Here is an 18,256-nt window from a genome sequence, read left to right on the forward strand (position 1 = left end):
GAATTTTTTAAATCGAAATTCTTTAAAAACCGAATATCGAAATCGACTAAAAGAAAGCTCTGTCAGTCCATGCAAGGTGATGGAAAAAATAGGCTGATAATCATAAAAAGTGAGGATTTTATTCTTTAGGGAAACAATAATTCTGTAATTTTTCATAATTAAGGTCTTCAGCATCGTATTATCGTATTTATGAATGCTGCGCCACTTTTAAAACTGATAGAACGCCATCTGTCATCAATGTGTCAATACCTCAAGAATAATGTCACAGTGTCATCTGTCCAGACGATTTTCAATCGGAACGAAAGTCGAAAACGGATTCGCCAGGCGTTCGGAATCTAGAGTCTCTGTTATCAATTGGGGCAGAAATTCAAAAATGTGTAACGTTTCGGGTTTCGGTTTATGTAGAGTATAATAATACGTAGTAAATAACACGGGAAAGGAAGAATTTAATCGTGTTTATCACGAATTGCCAAAAGATAGAAGGAGTGCGATTAAAAGTGTAGAATCATTTGGCTCGAAAACATTTATTTAAAATCCAGAGGATTTATTTCGCGATTAAATTGTAGAATTGAGGTTTTTATTTCTCTCTCCGTATATTTTTCGCAAAGTTGAGCGAATCCTGTAGAAAAAAGTTTTGGGGCGGGGAAACAGAACCGGTACATTTACAAACGATCTACACAAGAACCTACATTTTCCTAACGGCCGCGCGTTGCAGTAATAATTCCACCGATTTCGCATTGACGTTTAAAAGAAATACAGGGTGTGCCAAAATCAAGGTGGACGGAAAAATGAAATAAGCGAAGTGGGTGACGCAACGCACGAACGAGAGCGAGATAAGGAAAAGGAAAAAGAAACGTATTCGCACTGAGCTAAATGATGGCAACATGGCGAGCCAACGATTGTCCTAAGAAAAACAGGTAACTTTACTAATCAAATAATTTTCTATGCTCTTTTTTTAATTTAACAGTTCGTTACAGAATCCTTGAGCAATAAGGTAAGTTGTAGTTTTCATTATTTCATTTCGTCTCCTCAATTTAGTAACTCTTACCAGTGACAGGCTCAATGGTACAATCGTGTGTTTACAATTCTTCCGATAGCTCGAAACCCGCCTGTTTTTTTTTCACGCTGTTTAGTATTCGCTGTTCTCTCGTCGCATGTTATTTTTTTAATTCGCTTCAAACGTAGAAATCTCATTTTTTTTTCCTTTGCCTCTTATTTGCTCGTACATCGTGCTTAGAATTATTTTCCTTAGCTGTTGTACCCTTTCTTTCTCGCTTGACATCTTATATACTCACAGCCACGTGACACATGAGAAAAACATCTTTTCTCTCTGAAACGCCGGCTCACGTCAAGGTTCGTTGACTACAAATTCAAATTTTCATAACCTGCAAATGATTTATGATAGCCCCATTTTCTTTTACAATTCTCGATATTGTAAACAAATAAAAACGACGAAGAATTTGGTTTCGTCGTCAAAAGCAGCTATTTTACCGCGAAAATTTGAAATTTTTTTTTCCCCCAATATCATTTTCAAATAATCTTTGCCGAAAAACAGATATTCCAAAAAAAATCGAAAAAACCTGTTTTAATGTCAGCAAACACGAAAAAAACAATTTGACAACTAACGGGGCCATAAATTTCAATGTATTGTTCCAGGGAATTGGGCCGCACACTATAAATTATTAAAAGTTGCTGAAGGAAGTTAAAAATCAGGCAAAAATAGCTACAGGATCGACGAAACAAGCAAAAAACAATAATCGATCCAAACAATAAAAATCTGTGAACGTTATATAAAAAAATAAAAGCTATATATCTCACTTTTGTATCGATGAGACCCATACCGCTTGTTTATCAAAATTGTAAAGCTTTGAATATTGTGTTTAGTCCGACGGTGAAATGACCGAATGTTAAAAGAAAAACACTTTTTTTGCTTTTTTTTTCTTCCAAATTCCAAGTTGCTGGGTAATGAAATTTCATTCAGAAAGTATTCAAAATTGACTTTTGATCTTTCGTTAAAACTATAATATTTTAATCATGTATCGCACAATGGTACCTTCTCCCATGATGGTTCAAATCGTCGACAATCAACAAACAAATTCTCAGCCTGGTACACCGGGCCAAAACTATAATCAACGTCCTAATAACACAACAAATACCACAATCAATCGACACACAAATTATCACGCATATCGTCCCAATACCTCTGTCAACAGACATCCTTTCATGCAGGTACGTCATTTTGCTTTCTGTTACAATCTTGCCACCATTCTATGAAGCTTGCTATTCGACTTTGAAACATTTCTATTGCCCATTCGGTTAGAACATTTATCTCTTCGTTACAATTTTTGTTGAATCTTTTTCCCTGGATCGTTGGCAAAAGCCGCTAAACGTCAGACCATTATTTTCAAACCGAATTGGCAATAAACCGTTAATCATGGGAAAAATTCTTTGCATTCTCATGATTTCTTTTGCCCTCGCTTCGTTTCTGTTCTACTCTTTGTAGCTGTTATCTGCTTTTGAAGTTTTCGTTTGGCTTGACTTTTCCTTGATTTATAACTACTGACGATTGGGACTCTTGTTTTCAAAGAAATTTCAAGAAACTTGCAAAATGAAAATGAATTGTGCAATAAAAAATCGATCCAATTATTTGGAGTAGCTGTCGTAAGAATATTAACGAAATTTCGAAATGATTAATTGCAAAAAATGCCTGTGGTTCGATTGAACAAATTAGATTCTTAATTGTCGAAAAAATCACGTTTCTCAATCGTCAAAATTTATAATAATTCGAGGTCCTTTTGGATACAGACATAAAAAGAGATGAGAAGAAGGAATTGAGTAAAATCGTAACGGTATTCAGGTGCAAAGTGTTTTTAAACAGTTTGAAAAAAGCGTTAAAGATCATTGCAGACAGGATCGTACCGTTTGGAAGTGTTGCAACTGATGGGTTTGGAGATACCACCGTTGAGAGGAACAGATTTTAGAATGCAAAATAACGGTGGCATTTGGCAAAGAAGATCGTGTCCATCAGGCAATAATCCATCAAATATGCCACCACCAAATCACTCGAATTATCGTCCTGAATATTTTAATGGAGGGGCGAATAAAAAACAAAATTGGAATAATCGTGCAAACAAACGTAATGTTGGCTGTCGCGAGATATTACCAAAAAAAGAGACTTACAGCAGCGACAGTGGTTTCAGCTCACGTTCACCAACACCCAGCAAAAATCGTGGCGACAGTAGCCAAACGGAAAGCTCGGACGAGCGTGATTCCGTTTCTTCCTCCATAGATCAGGAAAACAAGTGCGTAATAAAGACAAAACGACAGTGCCACAAAACATCCAGCGAAAGGATATTTAATAATATCTAACAGCCAATTATTGAAAACGATCATTTAATTGACAAAACAATATTCCAAAGAAAAAAAAACACCGAAAAACAATTGTATGAGTTATCCCACGTGATTAAGCAAGAAAAAAATGACATTTCCAAATTTATTCGACACTTTATCACATGCAGAAACAACAAAACTACGTATTTGATATTTGTTTCTCACAGGAAAAATTCCAAAATAAATTAACGTTTGTAGAAATGAGATTTTGCTCAATGAAAAAATCTAATGATTGCTCTTACATTGATTTTTAACATTTGAATAAACTGATAAATTCTTGCCTTTCAAATTTTTCAAATTTGAGATTACTTCGATTAGACACTGAAGAGAATACAATTTTGGAGAATAATTTTTCTTCGGACTGGCCACAAATCATCGTGTCTAATGTCTCGGGAGCAAATGATTAATGTTCGCAATATAATTCCTACAGACATTTACACGAGATGAATAAAAATTCATCGATCGTAAGCAACGTAAATACGGCGCAGAGTGGACAAATGACGGTCGCTACGAATCAACAATATTATCCGACCCAACGAAACCCACCTAACTACAATAACAATGCGAATGCACTGAGACCTCAAACGCAAAATTATCCAGGCAAAAAGAGATATCACACTGGTAAGGTCTTAACAACAAACAAAAATCACCAAAACCTCCATTCGGCATTTCATTTGAAATTATACGCAATGAAAATTGATTTTTATTCCTTATTGGGCTCCATTCGCGTTGCAACTGAATCCAGAGGACCTCCACCATCTTTCCATTTCTCTTTACCGCATGCACTATCTAAAAGCTTTGCACGAAGATACATAGCCGAAAAATGTAAACTTTATTTGAATGTATTCGTGTGAACAGGCCGCTCCAGCTCAGAATGACAACCGAAAATTCAATTTCAGGAAATTCAAATCGTAATGTTGTAACACACTTATTTCCCTACAAAAAAGCTCCCGGCGTTATTTCTTCATCGTTAACAATATAAAAAATTAAAATTCGAGTCTTTTTTTAGCTGCTATCAAGATTTAACTACCAAAGATGGAGAAAGATTGTCGGGGACTTTTCTGCAGAAGAAATTATTCCTTCCAATATCAGGTTTTTCAATTTTAATTCTGTTTCAAACCGTTTTAACAGTATTAGCGATACAAACATGCAGGGTTGATTTCTGTGATCACAAAACTCTTCAAATACAATGAAAAGCTATTTTTCGACCCCGAGATCAGCAGAGAACTTTTTTTTTTCATATTAATCACTATTTAATCTGGTACTTTCTGGATGATGAAAAAAAGCATATTATCTTCAAATTGCATTTGAATCCAATTTTCAGGGAGGAACAGTCCACCTTCTCAGAGAAATCAAAAAGGAAGAAGATTCACGAGTGTAGTGCTGCCTTCCTACAATTTGCTACCCCGCAGTTACATCGTAGCACCGGATCGTTTTCTCGCAAGGTCGCATCTCGTCCAAGTGCATGTCGCGCCCGACGATCTTTATGGCGGCACCGGATGGAGTGGACTTTCTCACGACATTTGGGCAAAATTTATTGCGCATCAACAGACCGAATCTACCTTCAAAAACAAAATGATGCTCTGGAAGGGTCTCTACTTTTATATAAAAGTTCGTTTTTCTTTTTACATTTTTTTTAAACAAGTCAAACTTTCGGAAGATGCAAGAAAATGGTTCCAGTGACCACAAATCATTTTGGATGGCGATTTTTTATGTCGTTTTGTCTAATTTTCCAGACCACGTTTCCAAAGTACGGCCTTTTTTTGGTCGGTTCAACGATGAACGGCTTTGGATCTGATAACAGTGACGTGGATCTCTGTCTTCTAGTCAGACAAACGGAAATGGTGCAAAGAATCGAAGCCATCACCCATTTGCAGCAGTTACAAAAGTGTCTCAGAGGCTGTGGTCAGTTCGATGTTTCAAAGCTGCATGATTTTTCATCAAATGAAGATATTCGTATTGTGTATTCTGAAGAGCATCGAAATTATTGATCGCACAATTTTTCTATTCACAGATTACGTGGAACACTTAGAATTAATAAAAGCCAAAGTGCCAATATTAAAATTTCGTGATTACATAAGAAACTTGGAGGTCGATCTCAACTGCAACAATGCAGTGGGAATCAGAAATACTCACTTGTTGTACTGTTACTCGAGAAGTAAGTTAACGATTATTCCAAAAATCTAATAATTTCAATCGATTTCAGTTAGTCGATCAATCGATCAAATCACTTGAATTTTAATGAAAGTAAACAAAAGTTCAACCATGAATTATATCATTAATTGCACAACAAACATCGTTATTTTAAAATGATAATTAATCATGATAATGATAAATTACAGTCGATTGGCGAGTTAGACCTCTTGTACTAGTTGTCAAACTTTGGGCACAGTGCCAAGATATTAACGACGCCAAAAACATGACCATTTCCAGTTACTCCCTGGTTCTCATGGTTATACACTTTTTACAATGTGAGTTACTCCGTTATTTAATTTTTCTTTCTATACTGAATAAACGTTTTTTTTTCCTCTGAAATAATGAATTTCTGGTGGTAAAATAATGAAATTTTTTACAGGTGGAGTTACCCCGTGCGTACTTCCGTGCCTTCATGCAATATTTCCAAACAAGTTCAGTCCTAGCTCAGATATTCACGGTATCGATATCCAGGAAGACCTCAAAATCGAAGTTAATCCGGTCAATCGTCAACCGCTTGGTGAACTGTTATTCGAATTCTTCAAATACTACGCTATGTTCGAGTGAGCATTTAATATTCATGTTATTTACTACTGACGAAGAAGAGATTTAGAAGGATTTCTTTATTTCTATTTTTCTGATTTTCTACTGTTGATTACTTGAATAAGTAAAGATCGTAAATCAGTTACAGCAAATATGCGATATCGGTGAGGATGGCAAGAAAAATGCCAATCGACGAGTGTCGCAGAGTAATTTCTTACAAAAACGATCCTTACGAATGGAAATATCTGTGCATCGAAGGTAGGCGTTTGCAAAATTGTATTCATTTAATTTCCTAATACATCCTTGTACTCATTTATTTATTTTCTTTTTGTTTCATTGATTCTTATTATTACGGCTGTTGAAACCAGCGACTAAAAGTAAATTTTTTATTTGAAGAAAAAAATGAAATGAAAAAAATCATTCTGAAGATACGTAAATTTAACTCAAAGAAATTGTATCATCTTTTCGCTTCTGATTCATTTCGATTTGAATGATAAAAAAACTGTACATTTATACCCAAACATGATTAATCGAAAAATATTTTATTTGTGTCATAGAACCGTTCGATCTAACGAACACTGCTCGTTCGGTATACGATTACGCAGTATTCTCGCGAATAAAAGAGATTTTCGTAAACGCCTATCAAAGACTGAAGGACAATCGTGATCTCGGGAGTATATTTGTGAAAACAGGACCACGAATGGTGCAGCCATACCCTCATTACGGCCACTAGATGAGTGAAGAATAGTGATGTGGTTTTAATCTGCGAAGCCACACGAAGGGAATTTTTCTTCATCCTATTTAAAACACATTCGTTTTTTACTTTTTTCTCTTTCATTCGTCGTTCTTACACGTCGATACCTTTGCAATTAATTCGAGGGGAAGACGGGATTCGAAAGGAGAATATACGGTCGCTTAACAGCGCAATTAGTCGTGGTTGATGATTGTCCAAAGTTTTCGAAAAAAAAAACGACTCGAATGTCGATTATTTTTCGAGAGTGGGAGAAATAAGCAATTTGTGATGACACTTGAAAACGAAGTTGAGGATTTTCTCTTGAAAACGAATTGTTGCTCAATAACGATAATTTTCGATGGGGATGATCGATACCTTTTGTCATTAAAATGAGAAAAAGCCTGATGACGTTTGTGTAGGAATAGGAATCGTGCCCAAAAAAAGAATTAAGAATTGGATGGACAATTTAATTGCGACGATTATTTCACCAACGTATCAAATCGTCGTAGAATTATGACGACTTGGGCAACTTGTATCAAATTGTTGAGATGTATTTGTGTCCGAGCCGTTCGTGAAGACGCGAAACAAAGATGGAAACTAGCGGAGGTACATGGAAGGCGGTGATAGAATATTTATAGTTAAAAATACGTGTTAATAGATCGCGAATATTTTTTTATTTATACTTCTTAAACCGCGTAGAAAATCGCGAGGCCTTATAAACGGTACGGTACGTTGATTGTCCGAACTGGAAAAAAATAAATAAAAACAAACGGAATATGAAGAAAAAAACAAATATGCTCAAAAAGAAGGACTTAAAGTGGCTAGAGAATAATTGCCAAGAAAAGTGTCGCAATACACCTATTAAAAAGAATTAAAAAAACAAAAACATATCGTATCCACGGGAATCACGTGAATGGCTGAAAGTGATTTTTCTCAATACAGAAAAAAGGACGAAAAAAATTATATAAAATAAATTAAAACACGACTACAAAATAATGAAAAAAAAAAAAAAAAAAACAAAACTATGCATTTAATAATAATTTGTTTGGAATGAGACAAGAGAGCGCAAACGCGAGGAATTAGTCGGTTCCTAGAGCGCTCATGAGGTGGACTTTTTTTGTGTTTCACTACGAAAACCGTCCTTGAAAAAAGAAAGCATAAATATAACGATAATTTATAGTAAAAATAGGCAAAAAAATATAAAAATGAAATATGAAAAAAAATATATAAAATATCCAAAGAGAAAAACATGTTAAAAAATGAATATTATATATATATACATGAGAGATCGTTAATGATATTTAAGTTTGTAGTATTAATTGTTTGTAAGTGTCGTAAGAAAAAAAAACAGTGTCGAATCATGATAGTTTTGTTTTTTTTTTGCGTCTGTGAGGGAGAAAATACGTAAGTCACGCCTGCGCGAATTTAATGCATTGATAGAAGATCAAATTTATTTCGCGTTATCAACAGGCCGGGCTTACTTCGAGCCTTAGAGCCCAAATTCTTGTGTTCGATGCAGAAGCATTCTTCGACGATTATCTAACAACCAAAGAATTGGGGGAAATGAAGGCGGGGAGGAGAGCGTTGTCGGACGATAATAACCGTTCGTACATTCCAAATGATCGACGTTAATTTGGGTGAGAAAAAAAAAGGAACTGAAAAATGAATATCATTTTGACGCGAGTGAGTTTGATAATATTTCAATTTTGAAATTTATACTACGATCAATTTCCTAGCGAATTTTTTCTACCAAGTTCCTAACGTTATGACAATACACGAAAGAGGAGAATAAATCTCAAGTTATCGGAAAAAACGCGAGTTCACGAAGCGTGCGTTTTTCGGATTTCTATTTTGTACCACGATTCGATTCTCATTTAAAATTGCATCTACGTATGCTTGATTATTTTTTTTTCTGTTTTCTGATTAATCGAATCGTGACTTTGCGAATGGATTTTTCCACTGTCTCGCAACGATTTTTCGGAAAATCAAATGTGAGTCGCAATGAAAAATTATCCGAGTATTTCAAATCGAATGAAACATCAATATTTCCAACTATTTTTTGAAAACCGCTTTCGTTTTGATGTGGAAACAACCTTAGACATGCCACCTGAGTTGTGAGGCTGTGTCACCATTTTACATTATTGTAAACTTTTCATGTTAATTGTAATGAAAATCGCTATCGCTTTCGCTGGTTCGGTGCAAAAAAAAAAAATGTATTGTCGGCAATAATTCAATTTAATATTCATGAAACGGTTTCTTCATACCGAACTTCATTTTGTTCCGAAATTATTGAAGAACCCATAATTCCATCATAACTTTATTCCGCTTTTAGAATTCTGGTTTTCGAAATGTTTCTTTCTTTTCTACCTTTTGCACAGATCCGGCGTTCGTGAAAAGCGTGATAATGAAGCCGAAAAGTAGACATGTAGAAAAATAATTCTGTCAAAAATTAATCCGTCGAATTCGGCGATTTCAAAATCAATTTTGTATTAACATTCGATCAATAGTGTGACCCTTTGAGTCACACTGTTGAAAAAAATGTTTCATGTGTATTTCAATATTTAAAAACAGACACTGTAATTACGCAATTTTTGTGACCGTTACAATCGATATGAATTATAGTAAAAAAAAAATATTTTCAACACAAAATTATGATGTTCATCAACATTCAAACATTTCCGGATCTTCACTTTTCTTATCAACATTTTCGAGCATATTTTTGGATCTACCATTTTTGCATCAAATTTGATTAAACAACCTCGATTGTAACGGAATTGATATGTGAATTCTGAATTTGTAATTCATAAGCGAATTATCAAATTATTTTTTGTAAATTTCATTTTTTCGCTCGAAAATAAATGCAATGTTTATATAAACGGAGTGATAATTATTTTGTTTCGAAACAAGCATCGTTGAGAGTTGGACTGCATGCAGAGGGAAAGAAAAACTAATTCAAAATAATTCCCTTGTTCATGTCACATTTATTGGGTACCATAAGAATTTTACAGTGAAACATTGTTTTCTGTTTTTTTTTTTTCGCAATACAATCTGCAGTTGGGTGGTGCGTTGTTAGGAGAGAATGAAAATAAAAATATAAGAATTTCTCGCGCTTTGCGTAGTAATTCATCTATCATACAAATCATGTTGCGCTCTATTACGGGATTATTGACCGAAAATAAGATTTCCATAAAAATACACATTCGTATACGATCAGTAACGAACCAATGGATGAAAACGTAATTTTTTTTATCAATGAATTTAGGACCGAAAATATATTCTGAAGTCCATGAGTAAAGAGAATAAGAAAATAGTGTGAAAAAAACACTCATTTACCTCGAAGTAGTATGGGATCGAAAAACGTTTGTCATAAGTATAAATTTTTCTCTGCTGACACAATGTAATCGTATCTTGATATTATCGAGTTTCTTCGATGACTACGCAAAAATAATTTGACAAAATCAACGAGTAAAGAAAACGATTTATTAACTCTCTCTCTCTCACACACACCTGCTCCTTCCTTGGACTGCGTTAACCTTATGCATACATATATTTTTGTTTGTTACAAGAAATTAAAGAAATAACGAAATAAACGAGGAAGAAAAAAGAAGTGAAGATGATTAAACGAATCAACATGATTATATGAAATAATCGAATATAATCCCGGATAATTTTTCTGTTTGTTTTTTATGTTCTCGGGGCTTAAGGGCCCGTAATACACGAAACAAAAAGAGTTGTGTGTAAACAAAGAGAAAGGAAAAAACAACGTGTATCCTTTGTACGCTTCGATGAAGAAACTTTGTGTTCAGCCTCACTCCGTTCGACGACGATTTTTCATTTTGTTGTTGGCCCTGCCGCGATTTACTCCTTTATTTCGTTCTTTTTTTTTCAATTACGGAGATTCCTTCCGAGGTCTGTGCTCTTTTCTTTTTCTCAAGCGAAGAAACGATAAACGAAAAATAAAAAAAGAAAATTCGATCCTCCAAGCTATCATCATCGGAAATGATTTTCCCTTTGTTCTTTTTTTCCGTTTTAGGATCAAATCGAAAGACGGTTCCACCATCCAAGAATCACATACCCTCGAATCTTCCGCCTCTGCACGAGAGTTCTCTTTATTTCTCTCCTTCTTTTCTTCCCCTCAAATTTTCGAGGTGATTTTCCATTGAGAATTTCATCGCGTTTCTCGGACGCTTTGAGCCTCTCGATCCAGTCATATCGATTTTCTTCCGTTTACAAAATCCTCTCTTCAGAGATGACTTTTCGTCGATCGGGACGAGAAATTCTACGAATCTTTGTTTCGTTTCTCAACTCTAAACTTGTCCGTGTATTCGACCAGCTTGACTAAACACTCGTTAAAATGTCTCTCCGCGTATAATCGTCGCATTTTCATTCTGTTTTTTTGCGTCCATTTTTTCGTGATATCAGCTCAACAGCCCTCGATAAAGCTCAAGATCATTGAGCTCGGAACGCAAGATCGAAAACAGAAATGAGACACTGGTGGTTCTCGTTTTCTTTCCTTTTTCACCTCTTCCGAAATGTCCGTTATATTTCCGATCTCGAGCGTTTCGCATTGGTACAGCAATAACGGAATCCCTTTTTGATTCATCGCACGCTGGATCATCGTTGACTGAGCGAATCGATCGATGGAACATCCCGCGAGCAGCCCTGCCTCGTATCTATCCTCCAATTCGTTTTCATGGACAGTACAGATTTTTTTTGGAAATAAACACAAAAGCTCTCTTGAACCCTCGTCGAAAGAGACCACAAAAAAAATCCTCAAACGTCAATCAAGTGGTAATGATTTTTTTTGGTCTTTTCAACATGCTTCTTCTATTCTCTCTCTCTCTCTCTCGCTCTCTTTCTTTATCCTCTTCCTTGATGGTGGATATACTCGTCATTGCTGTTGTTAAAGTAGTCGGTGTTGGTCGTTATTTTTTTTTTTTTTTTCATTTAATACGTTATTTATCTCCGTCGCATTAAAAAAAAAACTTTCCACGATGTTGTTTGTTTTTTTTTCTCGGTTTGATGGTTTTTTTTTAAACTTTCACTTTATTATCCGTCGAAGAAGTTTTGTCTCGAACGAGCCTCTCTCTCGGTAGTGTAGTCGCTCCCGCGACGCTATTTTTTGCATGGCGAATGCGTTTTAACAGCCGTTATGAAAGACAAATCAAGCGCTGCTCAGTAAGGCTGGGAAAATTGTCCACCGGCTTGTGACTGTCCGCTCTGATAGAAACCACTACGATCGCCCTGGTAAGTCGAGTCTTGGGACAAAAGACCGTCCATTTGTGATTGGAATTCACCAACGGCAAACGAGTCTTGAGACAATTCTGCCTGGCTCAAACCAGGCTGAGAAAGACTGAAACCAGGTTGAGACATGCCTTGTGTGGTGCCCTGAGTCAGTGGTAAGCCAGGTTGACTGTAAGGTTGAGTGCTCTGTTCGCTCTGGCTCAATTTTCCAAGGCCACGTGTCATTTTGGTTTTGGTCGTTGCGACCCCTCGGCGATTTCTCTGATTCTGTCGCGCCTGCAATGCTTGTTGATGCTGATTATAAAATCTGGGCGGTACATGAGCCATGTTCATGAACATACCAACGGGAACCGGAACGTTATTCATAGCGGCTTGAGCCCTTTCTGGACTTATGTAGCTGATCGTATCGTGCGTACGACTGAACATATCGAGCGGCAAATTTCTTTGATAATAAGGATTGTGCTGTTGATTACCGTTCAATTGGGAACCGGAACGATCGTAAATTGAGCCTGGAATCAAAGCTTCGCGGGCGTCGTACATCGACGTCGTCATGAAGTGAGAACCAGGATTTGAAGCGTTGACCAATTTTTTCGGTTTCGCAAATTGTATCATCGACTCCTTGAGATTATTGAGAGGCCCCTCGACCAGAACTTTTTGCTCTTTGTAGAAACTCAACAGATGATTCCAGAGTGGTTGTTTCGAAAGTACTTTTGGATTACCAACGATAATAATACCGTATTTCGCACGTGTCAGAGCGACGTTAAGGCGTCGCGGATCGTTTAGAAAACCGATTCCTTGATGCTCGTTCGAACGGACACAGGACATTATTATTATGTCTTTTTCGCGTCCCTGGAAAGCGTCCACGCTGGCCACTTCGATTTCTTGATATAGTTTTGAGTGTAAGGAGCCCTGGTACTGCATATATTGAACGAGATAAGCGCGTTGGCCTTCGTAAGGCGTTATCACACCAATTTGTTCGGGTTTAACGCCGCAACGCAAAAATCTTGTTGTTATTTTCTCCACGTTCGAGGCTTCTGTGCGGTTTAGATAAGACGTGCCACTTCCAGCGATCTCTTCTTGTCCCTGAGTCACGTAGAAGAACATTGGCTTGTCGGTAGCCGGCCATGGAAAATCGATCTTCAACAGTTTTCTCTCGTCCGCACAAACTCCGTTTTGCAACGATCCCTCGTAGAAAAAGTTCGATGGGAAGCGCGAGAGATCGGGATGCATGCGGTACTGGACTTCGAGACGAAACGGGCGAATTCCAAGGACTACGAGCCTTTCGAAGAGCGATTGAGAGAGACCAGCACGAGCCGCTTTTTTGCACATTACCACAGGTCCGAGTTGGCAATGATCTCCGACGAGAATCAATTGTCTCGCGCCCAATACAACTGGCACCATGCATTCGGGCTCGGTCGCTTGCATACTTTCGTCTATCAGAATCGAGTGGAAGGCCAATTTGTGCAGACGTGGATCGCCCGCACCAACGCAAGTGCAACATATCACGTCCGCAGCTTCGAGCAATTCTTTCTCCGCGGCTCTTTTTAACAATCGATAACGCTTTTCGTCAACGCTCGACAATTCCCCGGTTTCATCTTTCAATTGTTGCAATTTTTGAAATTCTGTGTTCGTCTCCATGTTCTTTATCTGATTGTGCAAGGCCAAAAAACTCACCGGCGAATCTATCGCCTCACGAGACTTTGCGCAAAGACGAACTACCTTCAAATTCGACTTGTGAATCTTCTCCGTTAGCTGATCCACCGCCGTGTTCGACGGCGCGCATACCAATACCGGACCACCGTTTTGCTTTACCAACTGATATACTATCGTTGCACTCGTCACCGTTTTTCCCGTTCCCGGTGGACCCTGGATCAATGACAATGGCCGTTGAACCGCATGCTTCACCGCGTATACCTGCGATCTGTTCAAATCTGGTAAATTCGGCGCGCTAAAGTGCTTTGGCAAATGACAACGGAACAACACTTCCTCCACTTCGTGACCCAACAGGCGATGATAGATATAGGCAGAAACCGAAGTACCGTCTTCGGCAAATTTTCGCAACGCTGATTGCATCCTGTAGAAATAAAATTGTTTTACATTTTTCTTGTTATTAGCGATTTGGCACGTCTCGTGGAATATGACTTATCAGAAAAGCAATATAAGAAAAGGAAACTAGAAACAGCGCAAAATGGGTAAACAGTGCAATCGATACAAAGGATCGCGGTCAATTTTAAAGATTTGTGGAATCTTCAAAGAATTCATATCACTTTCAAGAAAATTGCATTTTTTTCGAACATCAAAGTATGATTCGCTGCCGCGAATTTCAATTGATACTAATTAGTCATTTGGAATTATTGCAATGAAATATATTTTTTTTAAAGTTATCACTATGAAGTTCCTCATTCAATTCTATCGTAATAAGCTACGTTACGTGGATTCATAAAAACGATAAAAATATCCATACCGATCAAAGCTGGTGCTCTTCCAAATAAAGTCAACGACGAAATTGCTAACACATTCGGTCGGGGCGCCTGAATTGTTTTTCAATTCGATGCCGACTTCCTCGCCATAGTTGTCCGGGATTTTGATGACATGTCCAAGTTCAAACCAGGGTTTGTGCAGTTCGCCATTGTAACGAAGTCTCAATTCGTCACCGTGCATCAATTTCATATCTCCGTCAGTTTTAGCGAGCATGAAATATGCGATTGTTTTCTTGTTCAATCCAACGTCCCAACGTACTTCGATGTTTTCTTGGGTCTGCGAAGCTTTAAGACGTTTGTCGTAATCGGCCTCGAGTTTAACGAGAGGACCAAATATGTTTTGGTACTGATAACCATCCTCGTATCGCAACAAAACTTGTTGAGGTTCTTCATCGACTCCAGGCTTCTCGAGATCTTGGAACGTCGCATCCACATTGTCACGCCACAATTCCTCCAGTTTATTTATCTGCTGAGCTGATATTTGACGCGCTCGTAGCTGTTCTTGCTCCGATGGAATCTTCACCAGCCAGGCGAGAAAACTGCGATCTTCTATCAAGGGTTTCCACTGTTCTTGATCCCTGAATCATTCATAACAATCGTTCGGTATCATGAACTAAAATATGGTATTTCACTCATCAATGGAAAGACTGACGAGTGAAAAATTTTCCGTTTCATTGTTAGACATCAAGGATATTTACCAGTTCATATCCTTCAAAGAACTCTGTGCTGCGCAAGGTTGTCGACACAATAACACAACAACGGAGTCAGCTTTTGCAGGAATGAAACCAAGAACGAATACGTTTCTCACCGCGCAGGAATAACATTCCAATACTGTTTCTCCCAGAGGTCCATCCCTTTGTTTAAATAATTTTTTTTAAACAAATTTGGTTTCAAAAAAACAGCAATAAAATCACCACAAAAATAAAACTTCAATGAAATACAAACTAAAAAGAATTTCTTTCAAATTCTCGGAACTTTCGGTATTTAATTATTTACATTTCTGTATGTCTAAGAACTTATAGTTTTTCTAACTTACATATTCATAGCAAGGGCTTTAATAAAAAATTAAATGTTGCAATTACGTACATGGATGCGAATTAAATTTTAATCGGTCAAACTGACCTGTGAAGAGTGACCTCCTTGTGCTTGGCTCGCACCAGATGATTGATAATATGGGAACCTGATGTATTCCCTCGTCCGTTGCAAAACCATTTACGGCAAATGTTGCACATGACGACGCACGAGGCCTCGTGTATGCCACAGTATTTACACGCATGTTCCGGCAAATCACGATGATAATAAGCTTCTTCTTCCTCTTCCTCAAACTGGAGCTCTGCAAAACTCTGCCCCACCCCTGATATTTTCAGGTCCAAGGCTGAGCTACCGTTTGTACCATTTACCTAGAAAATTTATACTATCCGTATTTTCAAATCGAAAAAGGCAGTATAAAACGTCATAAGTATATTCTAAAATTTCTCCAAAAAACATTTTTATCATGATAATGATGAAAATATGAAATAGTAAAAATTTGGATACTATTTTCAAAGTTTCTCCAACGATACAGGAGAGTTTGTTAATCCAGAACATTCGGTTTGCACAATAGGAAAAATAATCAGTTTTTAAAACTGATTATCCTTCAGACGTATCATAGGTGAAGTGTACTTTGAGTGGACAATATGGTCGAAATAAAGGATTCATAAATAAAAAATTTAAACGTGGAATAATAAAACAATTTGTTTTATGACTTAGGTACATGAAGCTGGTAAAATATTTTCAGTAGTTTGTGAAATATGGACAAATGGAAAGATTAGAGTTTTAAAAAAAACATTGAGCGAATGTTTACTTACAACTCATATTTTTCATAATTATATTTAAGGTTGAAATAACTCAAACATATTTTGTAAAAAAATGAAATTATCTATATAAACTACAAAGAAACTATGTGTTTTATTATAGAAAAAAAAAGATCAAGGTCATTCCACTTGAAATTGCATGCATAAAGGAAGTTTTATCTTTGCAGCTAAGAACACAAACAAAAAAGTGTATGCAAACAAAAGTCTGAACATGAAAGATAGATGAAATTTGAAAAAAAAATCTGGCAGGCAATTCTTGCCACAGAAGAATCAAGGTCAAAATCCAGGTGTAGAGAATGGAAAAGCCATGTAAAGAAGTATATGGAACTCCAAGACTGGTTTGGAGAAAAGACAAAAAAGCACCAATCGAGAGATGGAAAAGAATTTGAGTAAAGGAAGAAAAATCCTCGATGTTTTGTATTTGGTTGAAATTTCGGGTCATTAAGATTTGGAGGTTATGTGAGAACCGCATGGGCGCACGAGGTAGGTTTTTTTGGAGTACATCCGACATAATAAAATGGATTTTCGAAGTGGAAAGCAAAAAAATATATTGACGACTAACGGTATGTGCCAAAAAAAGTGAAAATTCGTGAAAAACGATACCTGAACAGGTTGACTTTGTTGACTCTGTGCGGCATCGTGTTGAGAAGCCTGAGTTTGGCTGGGAGAAGGTAAAGTAAAATCGGTGAAGTCGAATTCGCTGCCTTGAGTATCCGCACCGATGAGATCGGTTTCCTCAGTGTCGAGGAAGGTCAGAGTTTGACTGCTAGGTCCATACGCGTCGACACTCATCTTCCCCAAAAACTATAACACTTTTCACGATACTTTATTTATTTTTCCATAAAACGGTCGCTTAAACTCTACTATATATGGATATATATGCTTAATAAGTGAACGTATAGATATATTTCCCACGCAAAAAACTTCGTCAATGTCGCGTAGCCGTAATAACGATGGCTAAAATTTTGTCGAAAGATGTGAAGGGGAGGGGAAGGAGGGAAATTCGTCGGAACTTGACACACACGGAACATACACGTAACGGAGGGGATATTAGTTTTTATGAACGCGGACACGTATATATTCCCCGGTCTTGTAACGCTTTAACACACACGCTCGCAAACTCATCATTTTCAACCGATGATAAGAGGCTCACTTTTATTTCCTCTTGCTCTTTTTATCACCTTGGATCGCTTGTACAGAACATTATTGCCGGGGGAATAGAAATGGTGAACAAAAAAGGAAATAACCCCAGCTTCCTCCGAAAGGCGCACACGTACCCAAATTGCTGAGAAAGGCGATACGCAAATATTTCACGCCATTACTTACTTCGTTTCTTTATGTATATGTATGTATGATGTATATATGTTTCTTTTCCTTGCCTCGTTTTACCAACCTCCAACTCTGCACGAGTGTGCAACGCCAAGTTTTTCAATTCGTATGTGTATGTGTGTATGTGTCTTTCTCTCTCGCCTTTTTTCCCAGTCTTCCTTCTCTTATTAACTTCGCCTCTATACTTTTACGATCAGCCGCTCGTCGTTTGTTACGTCATCAGCTGATTCGCGAAGGCGCCCAAAGGGCTGTGCGTTGATACAGAGGCCGAGTTTTCCGCAGATCTTTCCATGCAACGCTTCACTCGTTGTGATCAACAACGGAACTCCTCAATTCTCATCGATCCGTCGATAAAGCAGATTTCGTAATTACGAAATTAACCTCTTCAGTGAGGCAAGACATTTTTCACGTCGTGCCCAAAACGCTGATAAAAAAGTTTTCAGATTTTCACGAAAATTGATAGCCGGGGGTTTTTGAGGTCGCTGATTATG

At 37.3% G+C, this 18,256-nt stretch overlaps 2 protein-coding genes across 8 annotated transcripts; one reads left to right on the top strand and one right to left on the bottom strand.

Moving 5' to 3' along the window:
- Positions 1-340: 340 nt before the first annotated feature.
- LOC122416207 (poly(A) RNA polymerase gld-2 homolog A-like) lies at positions 341-10,910 on the top strand. Of its 3 annotated transcripts, none has more exons than XM_043428956.1 (11): positions 341-917; positions 1,657-2,229; positions 2,908-3,302; positions 3,821-4,011; positions 4,715-5,001; positions 5,127-5,295; positions 5,405-5,548; positions 5,733-5,861; positions 5,966-6,146; positions 6,269-6,384; positions 6,684-10,910. In XM_043428956.1, the coding sequence occupies exons 2-11, from the start codon at positions 2,035-2,037 to the stop codon at positions 6,857-6,859; spliced, it is 1,983 nt and encodes a 660-aa protein (XP_043284891.1). In that variant the 5' UTR covers positions 341-917; positions 1,657-2,034; the 3' UTR covers positions 6,860-10,910. The 3 variants fall into 3 exon arrangements, with proteins under 3 accessions (XP_043284891.1, XP_043284893.1, XP_043284892.1); XM_043428957.1 differs by lacking the exon at positions 341-917 and adding an exon at positions 1,200-1,353; XM_043428958.1 differs by lacking the exon at positions 1,657-2,229 and having other exon boundaries at positions 342-917.
- Upf1 (Upf1 RNA helicase) lies at positions 9,821-18,054 on the bottom strand. Of its 5 annotated transcripts, none has more exons than XM_043428951.1 (6): positions 17,830-18,054; positions 17,040-17,248; positions 15,706-15,983; positions 15,282-15,437; positions 14,568-15,161; positions 9,821-14,177 (listed from the first exon to the last, which is right to left on the bottom strand). In XM_043428951.1, exons 2-6 carry the CDS (start codon positions 17,226-17,228, stop codon positions 12,035-12,037), a joined length of 3,360 nt encoding a protein of 1,119 aa, XP_043284886.1. In that variant the 5' UTR covers positions 17,229-17,248; positions 17,830-18,054; the 3' UTR covers positions 9,821-12,034. The 5 variants fall into 5 exon arrangements, with proteins under 5 accessions (XP_043284886.1, XP_043284889.1, XP_043284888.1 ...); XM_043428954.1 differs by having other exon boundaries at positions 17,816-18,054; XM_043428953.1 differs by having other exon boundaries at positions 17,763-18,054.
- Positions 18,055-18,256: the final 202 nt, after the last annotated feature.

Source organism: Venturia canescens, chromosome 9 (genome assembly GCF_019457755.1).
Source record: "Venturia canescens isolate UGA chromosome 9, ASM1945775v1, whole genome shotgun sequence".
Lineage (NCBI taxonomy): Eukaryota > Metazoa > Arthropoda > Insecta > Hymenoptera > Ichneumonidae > Venturia > Venturia canescens.

Coding starts and splice junctions, on each gene's coding strand:
- Upf1 (XM_043428951.1), bottom strand. CDS start 17,228: ATGAGTGTCGACGCGTATGGACCTAGCAGTCAAACTCTGACCTTCCTC. Junction 15,438..15,705: donor AAGGAGGTCACTCTTCACAG/GTCAGTTTGACC, acceptor ATTTAAACAAAG/GGATGGACCTCTGGGAGAAA. Junction 15,162..15,281: donor TCTTTGAAGGATATGAACTG/GTAAATATCCTT, acceptor TGAATGATTCAG/GGATCAAGAACAGTGGAAAC.
- LOC122416207 (XM_043428956.1), top strand. CDS start 2,035: ATGTATCGCACAATGGTACCTTCTCCCATGATGGTTCAAATCGTCGAC. Junction 3,303..3,820: donor TCCATAGATCAGGAAAACAA/GTGCGTAATAAA, acceptor TAATTCCTACAG/ACATTTACACGAGATGAATA. Junction 4,012..4,714: donor CAAAAAGAGATATCACACTG/GTAAGGTCTTAA, acceptor TCCAATTTTCAG/GGAGGAACAGTCCACCTTCT.